We start from the raw sequence: 21,699 nt of genomic DNA on the forward strand, positions 1-21,699 counted from the left end.
CTAAACCCATACCAAAGTTTAGGGAAAAGCTCATCCTAGCCAATCCTAGAACACCCTCCCAGAATAAATTCAAAAAGCCAATATCCTTTAAATGTTTTCACAATTTTTTATATTTTTTTAAATATTCCATTCAGCTCTACATTCACAATTACATATTTGTAATATGGGTTTTGTTTTGTTTTCATTTTTAAATTACACAATATATACTCAAATATATATTTATGTATATAGTTTAAAATGTATATATATGTATATATATAACTCTTGCTTTCGAATCGAAGGACTCAAAATTCAAATAACTTGATGCAATCGAAGAAAGTGGCTAAAGTGGGGGCCTGTTTGTGGGGTCTGTTTTGGCGTGTGATTCAAGAAGAGTGTCATACATATGGATACATGTATACGTACGTACAAACCTAGAATATATATAGAACAGTTGCTAAAGTTGTCCGACTGGAAATTATGTGTCTGTGTGGCTTCACTTCTTTAACTTAGTTTTATGGTTTATGCTGTGTCGGTGTCTGGGGCATGTTGGCATGTGTGTTTATGGAGTTAGTGCATATTAAAGATTTAAGGTCTTAATTCATTTTTTTTTTGCATTTTTTGAGATTTTTTTACTTAAGTTTTGTTGGTTTTCATTTTTTGGGGTTTTCTTTTTTGTTTTTTTTCTATGTCACTTAAAAAATTACATTAATAAAATGTATTTTAAAACTTATGCAGAAAACGTTGCCCGCTCGGAGGCAGCTATTAACTGGCCACCTCCGACTCTCTACTCGCTCTCGTCCTCCTCCTCCTCCTCGGAGGACTCTTTCTTCTTGGCCTTCTTGGCGGGCTTGGCGGCCTGCTTCTTTCGCTTCTTGGGCGCCCCCGAATCGGTGCCGCCGTTGGCCTCGTACTCCTTCACCGCCTTGTTGTAGTCCTCCTTCATCTTGATGGCCTTCTGTTCCCACTCCTGAAAAACCAAAGGAATTAGTACGTTTGTTTGTGTGGAGGGATTGCCAGGTTGTGTCCCGGTGACTTACGGATTTGTCTTTCAGTCCGCGCCAGAGCTCACCGCCGCGCTTGGCGATGTCTGTCACCTTGCTGCCGGGGTTATCCTTCTTGATCTGTTCGCGGTTCTCGTTGAGCCACAGCATGTAGGCTGACAAAGGACGCTTCGGGCGCTCTCCACTCATGTTTGTTTCTGCTTCTGGCTTGTCTGCTCTTTCAATGAAAACGAGGTGGCTTTGCTTTCAAGCTGCTGTCAGGGAAGAGAATTGAAAGTGAAATGATTAGTAGGCCTTATCGACAGGTTGGATCAACAATTAAATCGGAGCAGTAAACTTGAAGCTAAAATCAAAGTTGTATCGACTGCCTATTCCCTGATGAAAAATTCAAATCTATAAATTCCATTCATACATTTTTGATGAGCACCGCGAAATATTTCTTGCCCCACAGAACACTCGTCACATAGGTCCTGCCTCCGCGTGTGTGGCTTATTCAATAATTGCATTTTCGGTTCGTATACAAACAGGCATTAATTAAATATGCCTGTCTGTAAAATAGCACTCGGCAGTGACACCCACCCACCCACAATCCCTCCCACACACATGCCCAGCCATCGAAATCGAATACTTTTATACATAATCCTGACGGCTCTGTATATAGGCCCGTATATAATTGCTATTTATGGCAGCAATATTCCGAATTAATTGTGGTTGGAGAGATACAGTCTCTTATGTACCTGGCCCATGTACTCTTATTTCGGAGTACATTCGGCAGAGGTCAGTGCACTTTCTCTGCCCTGGAGCAGATAAAAGGAGTAGACTTCGTGGCAGGCGCCAGTGACCCCCCCCAAGACGAGTCCTCTTCCGTCAGAGGCACAAGTCAGCTGGAACAACGGCATGCAAACGATGGCGACAATCTGCCACCCAAAACAACTGCCATAAGCCATGCACTTGACCCAAATCCAGAATTCAGCGCAAAATGCACGAGACATCGACAGGCACATCCACGGGGGCAGCACGGGGCCAAGGAGCGGGAAGCATAACAACGTGAATTGGGTTAACAAACGACTCGAAATCGCTCTGGGAAGGCGACGTGGCGACGTGAGGTGGCAAAGGAAGCCGGAGGCTGCCACCAAACGAAATAAATCAGCACTGCAGAAGATGGCCGGAGAGAGAGGGAGAGGAGGGGGAGGCTGGTGGCAAGGAGGCAGGCTGTCCGGCAGTGCCGCATCAATCAGGCAACCGCCTCCGCACATTGCACAACATCCTCAATTGCCCCCGGGCCACGGATACAAATACAAATACAAACACAACGCACGTATGTATGTATCTGGGCTTGTGTGTGCGCATCCTGCGACATGGCTGTGTCCAGGAGCAACAGGAAAACGGCGGCAAAATTGTTGCTAGTTCAACGCGGCCACGCACACACCCACAAGATACACACCACCACCACCCCCCACCCAGTTCGGGGGCACAGAATAGACAGTTTCGCACATTGCGGCAACACGTGATGCAACCAGGATACCACCTCTTCTAGTGTAGGTACAGGAAAAGGGGGCAAGCCCAGAAAATCGAAAGCGAAAACCATTTCCCGTCCATCCTGCTCCTGCTCCTCCTGTGTATGTGTATCTGTATGCGGCCACTGGATGTATCTGTATCCGTTGTTGTGCGCTGCGAGCTTCGTTTTTGTGCTCTGCCAGTGCAGCTAACAGCTAACAAGGTAAAAACATTCGCAAAGTGGCCTAAGTGGGCTGCATGGCTGCAGTTAAGTTGTTACTGAAGTTGGAGAGCTTACCACACATTGGAAAACTATATTTTCCCCAAAAAAAGAGGGTAGGATTTTTGTCTCTTCAGGTCCTGAAGTTCAGGATAATGCAATGCTACATACTCCCACTACTACAAATAGACATCATTTTCAACCAACAGCCCATTTCCTTTTGCGAAAAGCCACAAATCATTTATAAAATATTACGCATACGCAGCGTGGGCAGTGGGAACAGTGAGAACATTACGCATACGCAACGTGTTACCACCGCGAAACCGCTGGACACATAATAAGCGGCCAGACTAACGGCAAACAGACAGAACACGACAGGACCCTGGACCCAAACACAAAAAGGACACACATAAAGGACATTAAACGGAATACAAAATAAGGAGAGGCAAAATACAAAGCCTTTCAGGACAGTAGCAACAAAAACCACTGTAATTTTGTCGATCTAAAATTGAAAAGCAGACGTTACCCGTCGCAGTCGCAGTCGACTGAAGCAGAGGCAGCAGCAGCAGCAGCGACTGAGACTGAGACTGCAGCGGTAGCAGCGACTGAGACTGCGGCGTTGACGTCAACTGAGAGACAACTGACAACGCTTATCGGGGGCGAGAATATGTGTGTGTTTATGGCGTGTGTTTTTAATGCCCCGTCCGGACTCCGGAGTCCCGACACCACCTAACCGCCCAACCACCCAGCGAGCCACTAGCGTAAAGCAACCACCGAGCCACCCAACCACCAAATATTGCAACAGAAGCGGCAGCGGCAACGGCAACGGCAACCGAACGAAGCTTGTGCGCAGAGCCAGCATTTTAGGGTAGATACTTTCCCAGGGATTTGCGCACTGGATGTGCTGCCCGTGTCCGTATTATGTGTTCTGGCTGGAGAGCGTGGAACGCACAGTGGTGACTTTTAACGAGGGGATACATAATGCTGATAATGCTCTCGTTAAACGACCGTTATTCTGTATACCTCTTTTTGTGCAGTGTACGGTACAGTCGTGGCAAAAATCAAAGGGTAGGTTGTCATTATTTTGCCACAAAGGAAGGCACGCTAGATGGTTAGCTCTTCCTGGGTGTTGAGCCGACCGCTCAATGGAAATGACTCTCAAGGGAAGTTTTTAGTGGGTTCTGTATTATTTAGAGCATGAGTTTTGTGGAATATTTTTGAGGCATTGTTTTCTTAAAATTTAATTATCACTCAAAAGCTGGGTCGCAGTTGGAAACCAAAAACATATAAATTATAGTATTGACTTTCTGCCATGTACATACATAAGTAACATTTTATATTCCCTGTGGGAATGGGAATGGAATCGATAATATTAAAACCAACAGTATCAGAGCTCTCTCAGAGATCTCTCAGCAGGCGGCAGGCACGAGATCGCCGGTGACTTTGGGGGGGATATCTTAAATAACCGAATTGTTTCGGGTGACTTTTGGGGCCCTGACCGGCTATCTGGGCCGGAGATTACGGCCGTAGTTCTGATTTGATTGGGAAACGGCGCGAAAATGGCGCGAAAAGAGCTTTATAACTGTAAATGCACGCTAAAAAATAAGCTTTGTCGCTCTAGCACGCTCTCGCTCGCTCTCCTATGAGCTCCATGTGGGTGTGTGGGTGAGAGTGGGGGGCCCCGAATGACAAAACTTTTGGCGCCATTTTTAGTTTGCACTCGAGAGTGCAGCACGCAAAGCGCTAGAAAAATAAAAACAAATCGCGCGCACGGCATGGATAACAAAATAATTATAAACTTGGATCGGCATCGGAATGCCTGCCATCTATCGAAGGGTGCAATCACGGCATCAATATCTGATGCCTCAAGATCCTTTCAACCTAAAACGATCAAGTCCTAAAATTTCGTAAATAAAAAGAAAACAAACCTGACCAAAATTAGCCCATCGGTCTAAGCCGGCAACAACCACTCAAAAAGCGCCAAGACTGGGAGCCACCGAGAACCAAGGGAAGCCTCAGATGGCGACAGGTGGGTGGACAGCGGGTGGCCCTTTACCGAAGGTGAGACCCAAAGCCGATCAGAAATCAAAAGCCCCACCGAGCAGGTGCGACTGAAAGTGACTTGCACCGAGGAATGTTTCCCGGTCGGCGGCGGAAGAGCCCCCAAGTACACTAGTCAGGAAGATATTTGATCGAAAAGTATCTCTCTCAGATTAATCTCAAAAAAAATGTCTATTTCATCACTAATTTGCACTTAAAATAAGGTACATATTTATTTAACTTTTAGCCTAAATAGTTATAGGTTCTATAAAATTACTAGTATTCGATTTAAAAATATATACTCCTAAGTATATATTAAGAATCCACTCGAACCTAACCAAGTCATGGGGTCGCTCTTAAAATCCCTTTAAATTAGCCCTTTGAACAGAATCTCTCAGCCCTAATTAACTAAATACACAAGCAAAGCAATTTCCCAGGGCACATGATTTCCATTTGAACAGAGTTATAGAAAGATACAAAGATACAATGGCCATCAGCCATCCAATTTGCCGACGAGTGTAAATGCGCTTGGCCAGCAGAGTGCAAAAATCGTATGAAAAATACTCGTATTGCCATATCTACGTACGCACTTTGCCTTTGGTCGCTGCCTCTGTCTCTGTGTGTTTACTTGACTTCTTCTGGCCAGGCAAGAGCTACACAGCTCTCAGATATACTGGGATACTTGGGTACTGGATACTGGCTTCTACTACTGCTGCCGCCTGCAAATCGCACTGAACACCGAGCAACCGAACAAAACGTACTACGGGCAAGCGTCTATAGGAAGGCGAACTGAACTGAAATTCAACTGAAGCAGCTGTACCAGGCCAGCCAGGCAAAGCAAGGCAGGCGAGCAAAGCAGCGACGGCAGCAGCTACAGCTACGCCAGCTACACACAGAAACCAAACCAAAACGAACCGAAACAGAATCGGAGCGGAGGAGCAGGGGCACTGCCGGTGGCCGAGGGCAGAGGGCGAAGTGGCGTACAGGCGGAGAGCCCGTACTGGCAGAGGCGGTCGACGAACGAACAGCGAACAGTGAACAGCGAGACCATCAAATAACACACAGCACAGCATAGCACAGAGCCAGCGCAGTAGTACAGGCAGCAAAGTATCTGTATCTGAGAGTCGAACCAGCCAGTGAGCCAGTGAGCCAGCCAACCAACACAGAGGCCAGCAGATACGCCGGCGGACTGCGGGTAGGGTGGTGTAGATACACAGTCGTGGCAAATCGGGTAATACAGCTGCCGCTGCTGCTGCTGCTGATGACTGTCTCCCAGGCTGGTGGGAAATCATTTGTAGCTGCGTGGCCTCACAGTTGCCTCCCAGCAAATTGAGACCGTTGAGAGGTATGCCTTCCAAAGAGCGCATGCACAGTACAGGCGTGGAATATTGAAAATTGTCATTGAAACAAATGAAATCAAATAATAATGCTCCCAGTGGATACTGGTCACTATTTCTGCTGAGGGGTAATTAATGAGCAATATTTTTTCTTTAAAAAAAAATATACAAAAACAGGCACTTATAAACAAGTCTTGAATTGGATCTCTCGTTTGTTTACGACAACCCAAACCCCTTGGAATTTCTCCAAGAGCGCATGTACTGGCTATTTTTGCCGCGACTGTACGCTGTTCGCCCAAATAAAAAGCATGGAGCAGAGCGTGAGCTCTGTGCGAACGAAATGCCAGTAGTATTTGACGGCGAAGCCGCTGCCCCTCGGGCACCCTCCCCTCGGACCCTATATCCCCTCCCCAACCAACCACCCCCCGCCTAACATGCCCCTCTCATTATATGAAAACGTCGTCACATATAAACCGAAACCGAAACTGAAACGCTGCCGCCGCCGCCCGCCCACCTGTCCCGCCTACCGCCTATCCGCAAAAAAAATATAAAAATATGTAAGAAGCACTCTTCCAAATTTCAGCCTATGCCCAACATTATTTTGACTTCTGGAAACTACAGTTTTCAAAACAAGATTAACTTCATTTTTGAAAAATGAGTCCTAATGGAAAAATGGAAAATGAAAATGCGTTTAACCTAGAATATTGATTTGACATTTACATATCAATCGATTGAGTAATCATCGAGCGAGCACACACAAATATGTCCCACTCGTACGCTATAAATTTCAAAAAATAACCGTCAATATTTCGCGCGCGCCCTCCATTCAAAATTTCAATCCAATACACGACGTCGACGACGACTACGGTGTGGCTACAGCTACGGCTACGGCCACGGCCAGTACGAGAGCCACCTAACCAAGCAAGCTCTACATGATGATGGCCCCAAGTAGTATAGGAATTATAACCCACGCCAGAATACCGAACCACCGAACTGAAATTGGGTCGTTGGTTTTAAGTTTTTCGCAAAATTTATATAATAAATGGCCACGCTGGCGATGACTTTTGGCCAGATAATTGAGGCGAAACAATGACGGATCAATCGTAGTGGAGCACTTGACACTCACCCGTATGAAAATGTCGCGTAATTTGCGTTTAATTGCAGCCAAAAATCTATGCTCCTCAATGTATCTCGCACTGGCGTTCGCCGTTCGCCGTTCGCCGTTTCAGTTCAGTTTGGTTCAGATGGTTTCAGTACTGGTGCGATGCCTTCTACTGGCTGCCTACTGCCTGCTGGCTGTGCCTGTGTATTTTCACTTTATAAATTTTCTTCCACTAAAACTCAAGTCGAGCAGCAGTCGAACAGAGTCGGCCGTAGTACAGCTTTTGCCTTTGGAATATCAAATACACAGAGTGAATGCCAGCCATACGGCCATAGAGGCAGGCATACAGCCATACAGCCATACAGCCGTACAGGCAGCACGAGTACGACGCAAACTCAGGCACTCTGAGCTCGTATCTGTGTGTGCGTTCGTTCGCAAAAGGTGGCCATGTGTGCGTGTGCTATGTGCGAGCAACGACTCACAGATACATCCGTCCGTGTGTATCTGGCCTGGCTGGTTGCTGGTCGGGCCCGCCAGTTGTATGGGTAGGAAAGCAGCCAGCCAGCCAACAGCTCAACGTAGCTGTAGCTGTATCTGAATTCGTTCGTTCGTTCGGTTATATGAACACACTGGTGGCGGCAGTGGCAGTGGCAGATGGACGGATGCGAAGGGGAGCAGGACGGTGTGCCGGAGCTGGGGTATCAACAGCAAGAGCGCAGAGTCAGAGCATTGAACATGGCCGCCTGGGTTTGCCTTGCCTTCTGTTCGGTACACATTGGACGGGTTTGCCTTTCCATCTCCTCGAACTTTTTTGTAAAATTTTGGAAGAAATTACCACTCACATGGGGTGTACCTGGTATGAGGAAGTCTCCAGAAAATCCTGTTCCACAAAATGCCATCTAAAATAAGGGGATACCATCATTAGAAATAATACATTTTTGGGTTATTTTCAAAATATCATCATTATACTTCTCTGTTCCTGGGAATGCGATCCATAGTTTTTCCCAAATTTTCAACTGGGATGGGATATACCTGGTATGAGGATTGTTTGAGAACACCATTAGCCATAATCTGTGATTTAAATTTTTTTCAATTGGTTAATTAGGTATGAGATATCTGACATTTTCTGTCTAAAGTTGAGGTTTAAATTATTGAATCCCATGAATAAATTCTGGCTTTTCAAAATTGCTTAAAACTTAAAGGTAAAATGGGTGTTTGACATTCAATAGAATATATTCTAACCATTCAATGTGATAAGTTTTTAGTTATGGTGATAAATTATATAATATTATATTCAAAAACAAAATACTTGAAAAACAAAAGAAGCTTTTTTGACATTTTTTCTAACTAGAAAACTATAAAATTTGTTTTTTAGAATGGCTAAGAAGTTTATTTATTCATAAGGCTTCTAGCAACCGTTTTCGAATAGAAAAAAATAAGACTTGTGATTAAAAAGATTTGAATATCCGGAAGAATTGACTCGCGGAATGGATCATACTCAAGACGGAAAAATAGATGACATCAGATCTGGTGTTACAAATACCTTATCTAATCATAAAACTGACAAACAGCCACCCAAAGGTAGGAGCACCAAATAGAGGATGCCGCGAGTCGACCAGGCTCGCCTGTTTTTCGACTCGCAGTCGGTTCGTTCGCCTGTATCTCGTTCTATAGAGCCATGAGCCGTAGAGCTGAAGACCGCAGTACAGCTACAGCAGCGAAAATACGAACCGAACGAGTGTATGGAGCGTATGAAGGCGATGCGGAGTGCCAGAGAGAGCGGAGCGCCGCCGGGAGGCGGATTCGAACAGACGGCGGCGGTTGTACGTGTCGACACTGCTGGCGTTCTACATACGCCGATGTGCGACTGTATCTGTATCTGTATCTGAAATTGCTCGCATGCGAAGCAAACACAGTGCTCGCAACCCAAGCCATGAAATCGACGTGCCCGATTTATCCGACTGTAGGGTGAACACAGAAGGCAATGGGACAATAATGTTTAACCGCTCAACGGATTAGCCAGATTCCTGGAGCAACTCAAAGCTAAATTCTCAAATATAGGGAATATGATATGGCTATTTAATTATCTTAGTATTTTCTCTGTACCATTTAATTTATGATTAATAGTTGTTTCCTAAACTACTTCGGATGCAGTTCCATAACTCCATAATGGTACGGAATCAGGAATACAAAATATCTCCTCATAAGATAATTAATCAATCTACTTCCCTATTAAATTTCATATAATTTCTGTATGGACTTTACAAACTGTATCCTTTGATGGGACAAGGATATTTTACAGATCATTGACCTTTACCCCAAGGCATAGCAAGGGTTCCTACAAAGCAAGGGGTTGATGTTACAAAAACCAGGATTAATTCTCAATATTTCAAGATTCAGAAACAGTCGCATTCGAGACATATTTTTCGCTAACCGTGTGCCGGCACCGGGCCTTTTGGTCCCACCGTGCCAGTGGGTCGGTCGATTATTATGGTTGTTTGTCGTCTCATTTCAGCCGTGTCTGTGTAACACACCGAGCGCCTTCCACAGCCATAGTTTCGCCGGGGGATGGCGGGGGAAGGATGGGATGTTATGGCTATGGCTCGGCGTTGCTTTCGGGCTGACTGTGCGACTCTGCTGCTGCCGTTTATGCTGCTTCTTTTGCTGCTGCTGCTGTTGCCGTTCCTGGGAGGTGAGAGACCTGGGCGGGCTGCAGTCGGCGGTCGGGCCGACGCTACTGGCGGCGGCTTTCGGTGGTGGCAATTGTCGGCCAAGAGTGGATGAAGCGTCCAGGATGGGCGGAGGGGGCCCAGTTCGTCGCTCGGCCGGAGTATGCAAAAACGAACCAGCTAACGAGCCGAGCAGGCGAGCAACGCTTCATCGAATTGGGGACGCATGAGGCGCACATTTGACAGGATGTGGATATAACGAGCCTGCTGCATGCGTATGTACTCGAGTGTGCCAGGCTCGGGCGAGAAACTTCGATCGAAGACCCAATGCTCTACGGGGTGCATGAGACCCGGAAGAGTTCCTACGAAATAATATTTATAATTATAATGCGTATACTAGAAATCGTCCTTACTTGAAGCTACCATAAGTATCTCTTCCTCGAAAAGAGATTATTTAATATTAAGTCGGCAGAATTCTTAATAATCTGCGTATAAGTTACTACCCTATGAAGTGCATTCTCCGTCCTGTTTCTCTTCTTGGCAACTTTTCATCCTGGTAATGGGCTAAGAGCGCACAGCAGTCCTTTCAGTGTGTGTTTTGAGCATTTCTCTATGAGATCCTTGATGTTAGTGCCTGCCTCACCCATCCCCGACCCAGCTTACCCAGCTTAGGTTGATTTTGATTTGATTCCTGTTGCCTGGACTTGGACCACAGGCCGCCTTGCTGGGCGGCAGCATTTTGCCTGCGACGAGACTCACATATTATTTTGAGGAGGGTCGAGACTGCGAGTATTTTGTGCCTTTCATGGAAGCCCGAACAACTGTATGAGGCTGCTTCCTAAGTAAATGTTGCAAACACACACAGTCAGACAATCAGGAGACTGAAGTACTCACAGCAGGATGCAAGCTGGGTTCCTGGATGTGTCGGAACACGGGGTACTTGTTGTCGGCGTCCCCTCAAAGCTGCGTCGTCTCCAGGCGACTTCATAACAAATATGTATGCTTACCATATGGCCAAGTAATTTACTTCGTTTTTGTCGTTATGATCCGGATAAAAATAGCTGATTGGCGCCACATTCGCAGCAAATTACACCCAATTAGAAGAGATTAGGATTATGCACTTTTTTTTATCTGATTTCCCATGGAATTTTGCGCGTCAATTGGCAGAGTTGCCAACACCTCCTTTCAAGCGATCGGATGGCAATTGCCAGTGTTGTAAATTGCAATGCAAGTTTAAAAGCTCCTTTAAACGTTATCTTATAACTTTGAAGATATTTGAAGTTAATTTTAAGAAATTTTAAGAAATGATAGTCTTTTCTTTTTTGGGGTCTGTTTAGCTAACGGTATTCTTAATTTTCCTTATTTCATGTTCTCCTGAAGCTCTACCCAAACGATTTGACTAACAGGTGGAAGAAGCAAGCCCACCTGAGCCAAATCTAAGGTGAGCAGTGTGTCGCTTTGCCCATAATTTGGTTGGAATTGTTGCTCTTTCGGCTGCTCACTCGATTTTGGCGTTCGCGTCGTTCGTTTCCGTCAAACAGCTGATTTTGGCGCTGTGCTGATGCAGCGAATGTGGGGGCCGGGGTGGGGCAACAAAACAATACGGATGGGCCGACGATGCGTTCTTGTTGGTTTCCGAAAGTGTGTGCGAGGGAGCTCCCCGGCTGCTAAGGAGAAACAAAAACAGCTACCGAATGGCCCCCCATCGGCGACCACGGCCAAGTTCAGTATCCTCAGCCTTTCCTGGAATCCACTGTAGCAGCAACAGCATCAGGGACCCCCAGGACCCACCAACTCCTTTGTGACCCAATTTAAGCCGCGAAAGTGAAGTGTGTCCTGTTTGGGTGGGCCCAGCACTCGAAAGAAGGACACCCTCTGCGAAGGGATCTCTCTGTTAGCACTGACCATCAATTTAACGGTAGGGTATTCATGTGTTGGCATTATCTGACAAAATGATAAGCGATAGTAAAAAATAAAAGATTGACGAGAAAGAACCATGCGTTGTCGTCCGGTTTCAGTGTCTCAGTTTTCTCCCTAGTTGTGAATTTCAAAGGTACACACACTCATGCACAGAGTGGGTCTTGGCAGCTGAAAATCAAAAAAGATATATCCCCAATCCGAGTGATATCTATAGCTTTACGCCGGCACTCTCTGCTCTCTCTTCACTCATTTCCTACGAGTACAGTACGATTCTCAAAGCTCTGGCTTTCTCCCACTTGCCGTTCGGTTGTTAGGTTCTGCTTCTCTTCCGAAAGCACAGTCGACACCCGCTAGATAGTACAGTGCATTTATGCTTTTTAGTTTATTTTATTATTTGTATTTATAATTAAAGTATTTAAATTTTAATTTCTTAAAGAAAAATGTATAAATGGAAAAACATTTTTTAGAAAAATAATGGTTTTTTACAACAGATATATAAGTATTGGAAGTTCAGAACATCAGCTTCTGTTACTCTTCGATAAAGACAGTAAAGACTCTTCCTTTTAATCTTATAATGAATGATTATATAATAGTTATACGCGATTAGATCCTATGGAACTCAAAAGATCACATTCTCCAACTGATGGCAAAGATTTTTTAGAAAACAAAATATTCAATATCTGTTAGTCCATGACACCGACTGCTATCACTAAGGATAAGATCTTGGCTTACCCATAGAGATCACAGGGATCCCTATTTAAAAATGTTCACGTCCGTGGAATGGCCCGAAATCTTTCGTCTCTCCACCGCGAGCATGTACTGGATCTTCGACTGCATGACCAGGGTACTGGCCAGTGGCATGTTGCGGAGCTGGGCAGCCACATTCAAGCCAAAGTAGGTGAACTCGTCCTCGCCGCGCATTCCCACTCCAGTTCCGGCTTCAGTCACTGACCCCTGCGTACTTCCCAGCACCTCGCCCTTTTCGGAGGCGGAACTTCCAGCTGGAACAGGATCCGGCTCTTCGATAGGAACCGGAGGTGGAGCCCAGTTAGCTTCCAGAATCTTTGAGATCGAGTCAGGAGGAGTGGGTGGGATGTCCATGCTGATGGCCAAGGGCATGGGCAGAACAGTGAACGTGGTTGGGGCTTCCGATCGCGCCTCCGGACACGCCACCTCCTCTGGTTCCATCTTGACCTCCGGCTGATTCTTTACGGGTTTTATCCTAGTCAGGCGGATCTGCAGACGCTTCAGCGGAGGTGTCTTGGGGGAAGACAGTTCGTTCTGTCAAGTGATAGCGATAGAAAAGCGCCTCAGATTAGTTCGGGTTAAGAGACTATCGCGGAGAGTCACCTTCGAAGTAGATAGGAGATTTATGTTAGAAAGCACAATTACCGTATCAATGAATTCGCCGAGGAACTCGTGGAGTGGGCCGAACCATGGGGTCTTCGGCTGGTACTCGGGATTCAATCTGATCTTCTTGAGCTCCTGATGATAGGCGCTTCGCAGGTTCTTAATCTTCATCTTCACGCCCTGCACGGTGAGGTGGGCTTCGTGGGGCTCAGTAACGGAATTGATCCCCGTCTGCAAGCGACGATAGGCGGCGTTCCGAGCTCGCTGCAAGTACTGTTTCTTGTTCCAGAGACATGGTTCCCTTCCGTAGAGGATAACGAAGAGCAGGGTACGCTCATCCGTGAACCGAAATGGCACCGTGGCCTTAACTGTGTTGGACATCCTGTCCTCAAATACACCTCTACTGGTGCTATCTTCAAAAAAGCACAAAACGAAAAAATCTGATATAGCCCAGCTATAACCACTATGGGCCAGTGCTCCTCGCGAACTGACGGGTTCCCCACATGGTCTCTGCTTTTTACTTTTGTGCTTTGCTTTGCTTTGCTTGCTCGCAGCCATTTGGAACTCGGGTCCACCTCAGTCTGCTTTCACGATGCTTTTATCAATCCTTCCTCATCGAATGTGAGTCGCAGGCGAAAAATACTCAAATTTTAATTGCCCACTTATAATCTAGCAAAGAATCTAAATTTTATTCTAAATAAAATAAAGAAAAATTATAAAAAAAAATAGGTAAAAAGATGGACCCGAACTTGAAACCAAAAATACATTCATTCTTAAAGTCTAACTCCAGAAGAATTCTGTTTATTTGAAGTTCCAGCACTACTTTTCATAAATATTGCCGAACAAAATACCCAGAGAATAAGCAAAAAGCATGAAAATTTGCTGAAATCGTGCTTTTTTCGCTGGGACGCTGCTTTTGGGGCTACGAGAGAGACCGCCAAGATGCTGCGCAGGTCCACTGGAGAGAGAGTTCACTATAAACAAACTGTGACGTCACTGGTGCAGCGAAACTGCAATAAAAAATAGTTCCACAAAGCTAATGAATATTGGGACTGATCGAGGGAATGATAAATGGAAAAATGCATATTTCATCCAGATTTCAAACTCTACCCTACTTATAGAATTTTTCCGAAGATCCCTTCTGCAATCTGGATGCAACAAAATGCGTTTCTTTCAATGTCCTTCCTTCAGGTACTGCGTTTCCATCATCTGCCTGTATATCCTTCCCTCTGAGAGTCTCCCGTTTCACCAGATACACTGAAAACGAAGAACATTAATTGAAGAATTCTTTTGAAAACTACTGTACCTACTGAGAGATGAGGACAAAGGGTGGTAGTTTAGGGATCATAGAAGGACGACATCTCAACGAGTTTTCTCTCTGTGTAGGTCGTCCTTTGTGAACTTGCAACAGCGCGTGACATCGTTGTCCTTAGAGCCTCCGCTAAGGAAAAAAAAACGCAGCGGCAATTGTAGGATGCATTTTGCCCTAACATCCTTTGTTCGCATTTTCGGTTATTTACGATTTTATGGTGGGAAAATGCTTAGTAGCATCTGCCCTTAAATCTGGCCGAAATGTAACGGTTACATATGTAGATAAAGGCTCTATTACAGTTAGATTCTTATCTGGCGGTTTTTTAATCTTTACTATGATACTATTACAAACTATATTACTTACTATATAAAACAATAAAACTTACTAATTAGAAACTTGGATTAGTTTAATTTTAATCACTCAAAAACCACCTTTTTGAAATCTTTCTTAGTTTCAAAAACATTGCTGAAATGTTTTCTAGATTTAAATAACCCCTAACTAGTAACCCCTTTTTGTAATATTTTCAACTACGCCCCTGGGAATATGCTTGTCTGTGTGGTTTTCGAACTCTGTTTTGAGATGTACTATGGAAGTAATCAGAACGAGGGATATCACATCAATAATCTGATGAATCACATTACAAGGTAGTACTACTTATTACTAATTTTAATATCTAGTCCAAGCTCTTCAGTTTTTGATGAAACTTTAAACTAAGATGAGTCATAGAAAGAAATTAGTTTTTTTTAAATAAATAATGTATGTTAAATATGGGTTCAAAGTAACATACCATTTACCCTATATTATTATTATAGTTTTTGAACAGAAATTTCCTTCGCATGTCCAATTTCCTTGCATGTGAAATTTTGGCGCCATTTTTTAAAAGCGACCCTCGCTCGCCCTGCAGTGTGTACCAGTGCGAGCGAGAAGAGTTTTCCGGTTTCCTCATGCTCTTGTTTGTGCCATGACTCACTGGCTAATAAAAACTACTTAGTTAAAGATGCTTAATTTTTAAATATTAATTTCTAAAATAAGTTTAGTTAGTTTGATCGCAATTCCATCCAAGCGTTTTTATTTGTTTTTACATTCCATTTATCGCCCTCCCTCTTCCCACTCGGAGCAGCGAAGAGAGCGCGCGCTCTCTCTCAGCGGCAGCGCTGCCGGCGTTTTCTGCCTACTCGGCAGCGCAGCTCTGCCGGCGTTTTCTGCCGTCTCGTCCGAATATAAAACGAACACCAATATTAGTTTTAATTTCAATTTCAAATTCACACGAGAAGGTTGGTTGTCTCCAGAAGTGCTCCATTGACTGGCATTGGTGGAAAGTTAAATTAAAATCATTACATCAGGAAGTGAAGTGCGGCGATAAGTGAAAATAGACCCGAGACTCTCAGATACAGTGCTAATTTTTGCGTAAAAAAGAAAACTTCTTCGCGAAAAGGCGAGGCGGGGTGCGAAGAAGCGCGTCTCAAAGCGACGCTGACGGAAAACAAAATGGCCGCCGCCTTTATTTGTTTTTTTCTGCACAATTTACCAAATTTTCACAACAAATTTGTTTATTGGACGCCAGCCGACGCGCGCCTTTTCCCCATAAAATAGATTATTTTCCTGCATTTGTTTTTACTCGGCATTTAGCGATTTCTCTTTCGATTCGCCGGTTCTGCCGAACATCTGCCGCATTTTTCTGCACCTCTGCCGCCGTCGACGTCGGCTGTGACGCCGGCGTGCTGCGGGCAGCGGCAGCGGCGCGTCTCCGTGTTTGGCAATCGACGCCACATTGTTTAGTTATTTTTTAGAGACAAGCGATAAAGGTTGGTTAGCTCCTCAAGAAGTTCAAACAGAATCCAGTGAAAAATAGTACAGAATCAAAGTGTAAACAGTTCAGCCAACAAGAAGAATGATTTTTCTGCAAAAATCAAACAGAAGGAGTAAGAGGCGTGGCGCAAAGTACTCTTGTCTTGGAAAAATATTAACAAAAGAGGCTTATATCCATTTTTATAAGCATTTAAACTGTGTTTAACAAGTTTAAGAGAGATAAATGTGCTTTGGAGACTGCGTTCCCGGGGATTTGGAGTTTTCGTGGCCTTTGCAAGCGGTCGCAGTCTGTACCAAGCAACACCGCAGTCACGGCAGCATACAAGGCATACAGAAAAAGTGCTGCCATTTCGCTGCTCTCTGCACTCGCTGGGGCCGGCTGAGCTGCTTTGGCTGGTGCTGAAAATTCAGCCGAGAAAAGTCGGGAAATTGTTGCAATTTTCTTAGACTGATAACCGACCTAGCAATTCAATTAATTTTGTATTAATTATTAAGTGGCGCGCGTTCAAGAGCGGCCCAACGCGCGCGCGCGCATTTTTTCAGGGCAGCGCTGCGACAGAGCGGCTCGCAGTATAGCCGTCTCTTTTGGCTCGTCGCCATTGCTTTAAATTTGCCTCTGCCGGCGTCGGCGGTGGTGGTGGCGGCGGAATCGGCAGCGGCAGCGAACCGCCGGCGTACAGGAACATGGCGCGCTCGCTGCCAAGAAAAAAAATGTATGAAATGTACTGTACTTAAGAAGATTTTGTGTATTTGGGACGTCAAAGTGGTCAGGATTTCATGTTTTTAAAGAATAAATAGCCTTTCAACCTCAAAGACAGTTGCCACGAGATTAGTAGCTGTTCCATTCCCAAAAAAATCAGCAGATTTTGGTCATAATGGGGTGATTAGTGAGGAGTTTCTTGGGGAAATTAGTATTGTTGGGAAGTACAGCCCCAGGTGGAGATGGGCCACAAAAACACAAGATATCTGGCAACTCTAGACCTTAGGGGAGAAGAAAATAAGGGAGCCAAAGAATCCGGGTCGATAGCAAGATGTAGGGTCATCTGCGGAACTTGAAACCAATGCCAGAAAATAATATTAACATAATAGACCACTTAACTAACATTATCTCTCTTTGCAGCTCGAACTTTTTACAAAAACACAAACTAAAATGGCCGACAAACCAAAACGCCCACTCTCCGCCTACATGCTGTGGCTCAACAGTGCCCGTGACTCCATCAAGAGGGAAAACCCCGGCATCAAGGTTACCGAGGTGGCCAAGAAGGGAGGTGAATTATGGCGGGCAATGAAGGACAAGTCGGTGAGTACTACAGCGACCCAAGAATCCCCAAAGACAAGTCCACTAATCACATAATTTCTTCAATTGATTTGCAGGAGTGGGAGGCCAAGGCTGCCAAGGCCAAGGACGACTACGATCGCGCCGTCAAGGAGTTCGAGGCCAATGGTGGCAGCAGTGCTGCCAACGGCGGCGGCAAGAAGCGCGCGAAACCCGCGAAAAAGGCGTCGAAGAAGAGCAAGAAGGACGAGTCCGACGAGGACGATGACGATGAGAGCGAGTAAAGGGTGGTGGCCATTGCACCATTACCATTACCTCCCTCCCATCCATCATCCCCAAGTCGCCCACTCACACTCACACACACACACACACACACACTCAATCCCCCACAAAAAAAAAATACAAAAAACATCCAACATGAAAAACCCCCCAATTGTAAACAATCTGATTAGAATATAGTGAAGACCCAACACCACCAGTCGATGGCAATTGTCTCGGGAGCACTCCCACCAAGAGATCCAGGCCAGATCCAGAGGAGATCACCTGTTGGGGCCGGAACTACGTTACGTTGCAGGGGAGAGAACAAAAACAAACATAAAACCAACCACGAAAATAAGCAAAATTGTATTTATACATATGAATTTAAGTTTATAGTAGTCGTTTCTTTTATAATACCTATATACAAAGAAAAGGACAACCGACAAGGAAGAGGAGAAGAACGAGCAGGAGAAATGAGAAAAGAGAAGAGAAGAGGAGAAGGAAGCACGTTGAGGTGTTTTTTTGTTCGATTCTGCGGCAAATGGCTGCGTTGATGAGAAAGAAATTTATCTTGCATATAAAGTTGTAAAGTAAACGATAAAATAATTCCATTAAAAAATAAAAAATGATACAAAAACATTGGTTGGTCTTTGAATTTAAAGTGGTGGGGAACAGAAACGAGGTCTAAGGATAATTAGGACCTATTGTTGGCTTCTATCTCAAGGATAGGAAGGAGGAGCTCTTACCTTCATGGTAACACCATCTAATAAATAAAGAAATACTTTGGTACTTTAAACAATTTATTTTTAATATTACGAATTCAATAAGGTCTAAGGGATTTCCTCAGCTTCTGTTAATGCAAAAATCGCTGCAATTACGCTTATATGTGGGTTAGGTCTACATGTATCATATTTAACTATTTATCGTATGGGATTATCGCATACAAATACCATTAGAGTTCTCGTTTTCACTTTGGGATTATCAAGTTGTTCTAAAAACAGATCTAAAACACAAAACACAACCCTTTCAAACAATATCTCGGGAGTTGTGTGGGCTGCTGAGATTAAAGCTTAAATTTAGGTTCCAGATCGTTCATCTTACAAATTAAGTTGCGGGCCTTGTTTTTGGTTATTCACGGTGTACAAACAGAAAGGTGTTGTGCTTATTTATTACCGAGAGCTTAAACTACATAGTTATGGCAAACAAAAAACAAAGTCTCTCTCAGAGCCTTTTTTCCACAAAAGAAACAAGAAGTCGTGAAACTAAAGAAGCTGTTCCGGAAAGGGTGTCCAATATTGGGTGTGGGATGAGTGGGTTCTGGATGGTGGATGGTGAGTTGGTGGCACCATTTACAAGATCTCCACTGGCTACCTCATCTAGTTGCGATTCAGCCAGAATATTGTCTTTAGCACGAAGTAGGCCAGTCCCAGGCAGTAGACGATCTTCTCGCGCTGCGTCCGCTGCTCATTGTTGATCTCAATGTTGAGCACCCGGCGGTTGAGTTTGGCCAGCTGCCGGCGCAGATACAGGATCTCCTCGTGGGGCGTCAGCTCGCCCATGGGTGTGCCCTCGCGCTGGGACAGTATGGAGGCGTCCAGATTGTTGTACTGCTGCTGCTGGAGATTCAGCTGCGAGCGCTTGCTGGCACTGCCCGTGGTCAGCTAGAAGAGTTACGAATTTGTCAGTTAAAGTTGAAAAAGCAAAGAAAATATTATACCATTTGGAATAAAAAATATACAACTGGGGAGGGAGGAGCACCTCTGACTTCAGTGTCATTTCATTTCCTGGCTAACAAAACGAAACAAAAACCCAAAACTCCCAATAATCGAAATTTCCGCATTTTTTTTTGGTCCGGACACATTAATGACAACTACCAGCAAACCCTACGCCGACATGGACGACGGCGAGCTGCCCAAACTGGAGCCCATCATCAACGCCCTCAAATGCGAGCAGACGGGCCACATCATGGAGGCCATCCTGCTGTACGAGGAGAGCATCTTCCGGCTGACCCAGATGGCCGAGGAGGAGCCGACCCGGCGGCAGTTGTGCGGCAAGTACCTGAAGATGTACGAGGCGCGGGCCAAACAGCTGCGGGAACAGGTGAAGGGCCACTTGCACTCCAGCCGGATGCTCGACCACATCAGCATCGAGCGGGGTGCGAGGGGCCGGAGCTACCAGCGGCTGTTTGGCCCCTACTTGGACGACAGTGTCAGGGAGGCCCATCTGAACGAGCCGCATCTCACCGAATCCCACCACTTTCGCAACCTGCTCCACTTCTTCGAGGTTCTGGTGAAGAACTGTCGCTATCTGAAGTACATTCGGCTCACCACCCGGCCGGATCCAGGGTCCCCGAAGAACCAGCTGCACATCCTGCAGCAGATGAAGAGCGACTTGGGCAGCGGCAACATCCAGATGAACTTCCAGATGGACGACAGCCTGCACGACCGCAAGATCGTCCTCAGTTCGGGCGTGGTGATCAAAATCGGAAGGGGCCTGCACTATTTCGAGCCCGTGGAGAGCTCGTATAGCCTGGGACTCTGCGACTTTGATTTCCGCAAGTGCCTCGCCACGGAAGTGGACATCTGGAAGTGCCGGGCCTTCGCCAAGCGACCGAAGGACACAGGTGACAGCGAGTCACAAGACGCCAAGGAGGATCGCAGCAGCGACAGGGCCGAGGGCCGAGCATACTCGAGTGATTAGAGGAGCCCGAGGGAGCGGGTAGTTTCACATGGCTATTGAAAATTGGGTCAGTCGGCGATAAGGCCACTGGCAAGTGGTGGAGAAAATCAATAAAGCAGCAGTTTGTTAATCTTTAAGAGAAGTGACTGGCAGGGAACCTGATCGCTTGCTATTACCATTGCTGACGTGCGGATTTCGTCACTGCCTCGATAACTAGGCTTTCAGAGCAACTACAAGATCTGAGTCTGGGGCCTGAGTCTCACCTGCGAGTCCGACTCCACCGAGTGGTTGTCGTTGGCGTGGAAGCCCATGCGAGCGGCTCCATTGGCTCTAACGTACTGCGTGGCCGGGTGGCCGGCCTCGTCATCCTCCTCCTCGTCCAGGTAGTGATGCCGCCCGTTGGCGTGAATGGGCGAGTTCTCTTCGGAGGCCGAAGGGAAGTGATGGTCGGTGAGGGTGATGACACGCGGTGGGGTCTGGACGCGCACCAACCCCATGGAGGGGTTCTTGGGCAGAATCGAGTTCTCCAGCTGGATTTCCCGGGGCGCCGAGCGCGTCTCCAGGTGCTGATTGTGGCCCAGCACGACGATCCTGTCCGGCACGTTCATGTCTATCTTGTCATGGTAGTTCCACGAGCTGATGAGCCCGTTCTGGTTGGAGAGGAGGAGGTCCTCGTCCGAGTACTCCCCGGTGGCTTTGATGCGCTTCGGGACGCGCATCTTGTCATTGATTTCGTGGGCGAACTTCGCCTCGCTGTACAGATCCTCGTCCAGGCCATTGAACATGGGCGTCGGCGACTGGGGGGTGGCCATTGTAGATTCCACAACTTCTGGATATTGTTCCGCAGCAGCTGCTGTGCGCTTCTTTTGTTGCCCCAATTTCGGTGGGTGGTTTTATTCGGTTCGGTTCAAGGAGGCGGCGGCGAGAGAGACGTTTTCATAACAAAGTTAGTAACCAGAAATTTTGATGCGCAACATTTTCGGGTCGCTTTTTCGTCAGTAGTTTCTGTAGTTGTTGTTTCTAAGCTCGCCTTTGCCGAGGAATAGATTCTACTTACATGCTGTCTCGTCTGACAGGAAAATGTTCGGGAATTTCGTCTTAATTTACAATTTTTCCTGCCTTTTGTTATGTGTGGGGGCCTGTTGGAGATGGAAGTTGTAACGTTTGGCTCTGGCAACGCTGTTGCGGCCGATTATTTATGTTAAAAAATATCCCATTAAATTTCCCTCGCCCACCCCTAAGACTAT

The 21,699-nt window shown here is 45.9% G+C and overlaps 5 protein-coding genes and 1 long non-coding RNA gene across 16 annotated transcripts; 2 read left to right on the forward strand and 4 right to left on the reverse strand.

Annotated features, from left to right (window-relative positions):
• Window positions 1–83: 83 nt before the first annotated feature.
• On the reverse strand, window positions 84–7,754 carry LOC6494486 (high mobility group protein Z). 6 transcript variants are annotated; one of them, XM_014907326.3, is made up of 3 exons: window positions 7,204–7,754; window positions 1,020–1,234; window positions 84–949 (listed from the first exon to the last, which is right to left on the reverse strand). In XM_014907326.3, exons 2-3 carry the CDS (start codon window positions 1,170–1,172, stop codon window positions 767–769), a joined length of 336 nt encoding a protein of 111 aa, XP_014762812.1. In that variant the 5' UTR covers window positions 1,173–1,234; window positions 7,204–7,754; the 3' UTR covers window positions 84–766. The 6 variants fall into 6 exon arrangements, with proteins under 6 accessions (XP_014762812.1, XP_014762815.1, XP_032306432.1 ...); XM_014907329.3 differs by having other exon boundaries at window positions 1,020–1,237; window positions 7,204–7,506; XM_032450541.2 differs by lacking the exon at window positions 7,204–7,754 and adding an exon at window positions 5,331–5,567.
• Window positions 7,755–9,309: 1,555 nt separating this feature from the next.
• LOC123257232 lies at window positions 9,310–11,123 on the reverse strand. The gene is made up of 3 exons (XR_006507240.1): window positions 10,856–11,123; window positions 10,262–10,686; window positions 9,310–10,210 (listed from the first exon to the last, which is right to left on the reverse strand). It is a non-coding gene; the product is annotated as an uncharacterized LOC123257232 (long non-coding RNA).
• A 1,010-nt stretch (window positions 11,124–12,133) lies between these two features.
• Window positions 12,134–15,484, reverse strand: LOC6494485. Of its 2 annotated transcripts, XM_044715433.1 has the most exons (3): window positions 15,218–15,484; window positions 14,429–15,140; window positions 12,134–14,375 (listed from the first exon to the last, which is right to left on the reverse strand). In XM_044715433.1, exon 3 carries the CDS (start codon window positions 13,674–13,676, stop codon window positions 13,053–13,055), a length of 624 nt encoding a protein of 207 aa, XP_044571368.1. In that variant the 5' UTR covers window positions 13,677–14,375; window positions 14,429–15,140; window positions 15,218–15,484; the 3' UTR covers window positions 12,134–13,052. The 2 variants fall into 2 exon arrangements, with proteins under 2 accessions (XP_044571368.1, XP_001960240.2); XM_001960204.4 differs by lacking the exons at window positions 14,429–15,140; window positions 15,218–15,484 and having other exon boundaries at window positions 12,135–13,049; window positions 13,161–13,831.
• Window positions 15,485–15,623: 139 nt separating this feature from the next.
• LOC6496107 (high mobility group protein D) lies at window positions 15,624–18,412 on the forward strand. 3 transcript variants are annotated; one of them, XM_001960205.4, is made up of 3 exons: window positions 15,624–15,704; window positions 17,360–17,539; window positions 17,614–18,412. In XM_001960205.4, the coding sequence occupies exons 2-3, from the start codon at window positions 17,390–17,392 to the stop codon at window positions 17,797–17,799; spliced, it is 336 nt and encodes a 111-aa protein (XP_001960241.1). In that variant the 5' UTR covers window positions 15,624–15,704; window positions 17,360–17,389; the 3' UTR covers window positions 17,800–18,412. The 3 variants fall into 3 exon arrangements, with proteins under 3 accessions (XP_001960241.1, XP_032305930.1, XP_044571371.1); XM_032450039.2 differs by lacking the exon at window positions 15,624–15,704 and adding an exon at window positions 16,060–16,235; XM_044715436.1 differs by lacking the exon at window positions 15,624–15,704 and adding an exon at window positions 16,224–16,352.
• Window positions 18,413–18,552: 140 nt separating this feature from the next.
• LOC6494484 (transport and Golgi organization protein 11) lies at window positions 18,553–21,645 on the reverse strand. Of its 3 annotated transcripts, none has more exons than XM_014907325.3 (3): window positions 21,510–21,645; window positions 20,716–21,315; window positions 18,553–19,434 (listed from the first exon to the last, which is right to left on the reverse strand). In XM_014907325.3, the coding sequence occupies exons 2-3, from the start codon at window positions 21,262–21,264 to the stop codon at window positions 19,150–19,152; spliced, it is 834 nt and encodes a 277-aa protein (XP_014762811.1). In that variant the 5' UTR covers window positions 21,265–21,315; window positions 21,510–21,645; the 3' UTR covers window positions 18,553–19,149. The 3 variants fall into 3 exon arrangements, with proteins under 3 accessions (XP_014762811.1, XP_044571370.1, XP_032305929.1); XM_044715435.1 differs by having other exon boundaries at window positions 20,716–21,312; window positions 21,510–21,639; XM_032450038.2 differs by lacking the exons at window positions 20,716–21,315; window positions 21,510–21,645 and adding an exon at window positions 19,491–19,542.
• On the forward strand, window positions 19,505–20,589 carry LOC6496108 (MIT domain-containing protein 1). Its single transcript, XM_001960207.4, has one exon. The coding sequence runs from the start codon at window positions 19,637–19,639 to the stop codon at window positions 20,471–20,473; it is 837 nt and encodes a 278-aa protein (XP_001960243.1). The 5' UTR covers window positions 19,505–19,636; the 3' UTR covers window positions 20,474–20,589.
• Window positions 21,646–21,699: the final 54 nt, after the last annotated feature.

Source organism: Drosophila ananassae, chromosome 3L, assembly GCF_017639315.1.
Source record: "Drosophila ananassae strain 14024-0371.13 chromosome 3L, ASM1763931v2, whole genome shotgun sequence".
Classification (NCBI taxonomy): domain Eukaryota; kingdom Metazoa; phylum Arthropoda; class Insecta; order Diptera; family Drosophilidae; genus Drosophila; species Drosophila ananassae.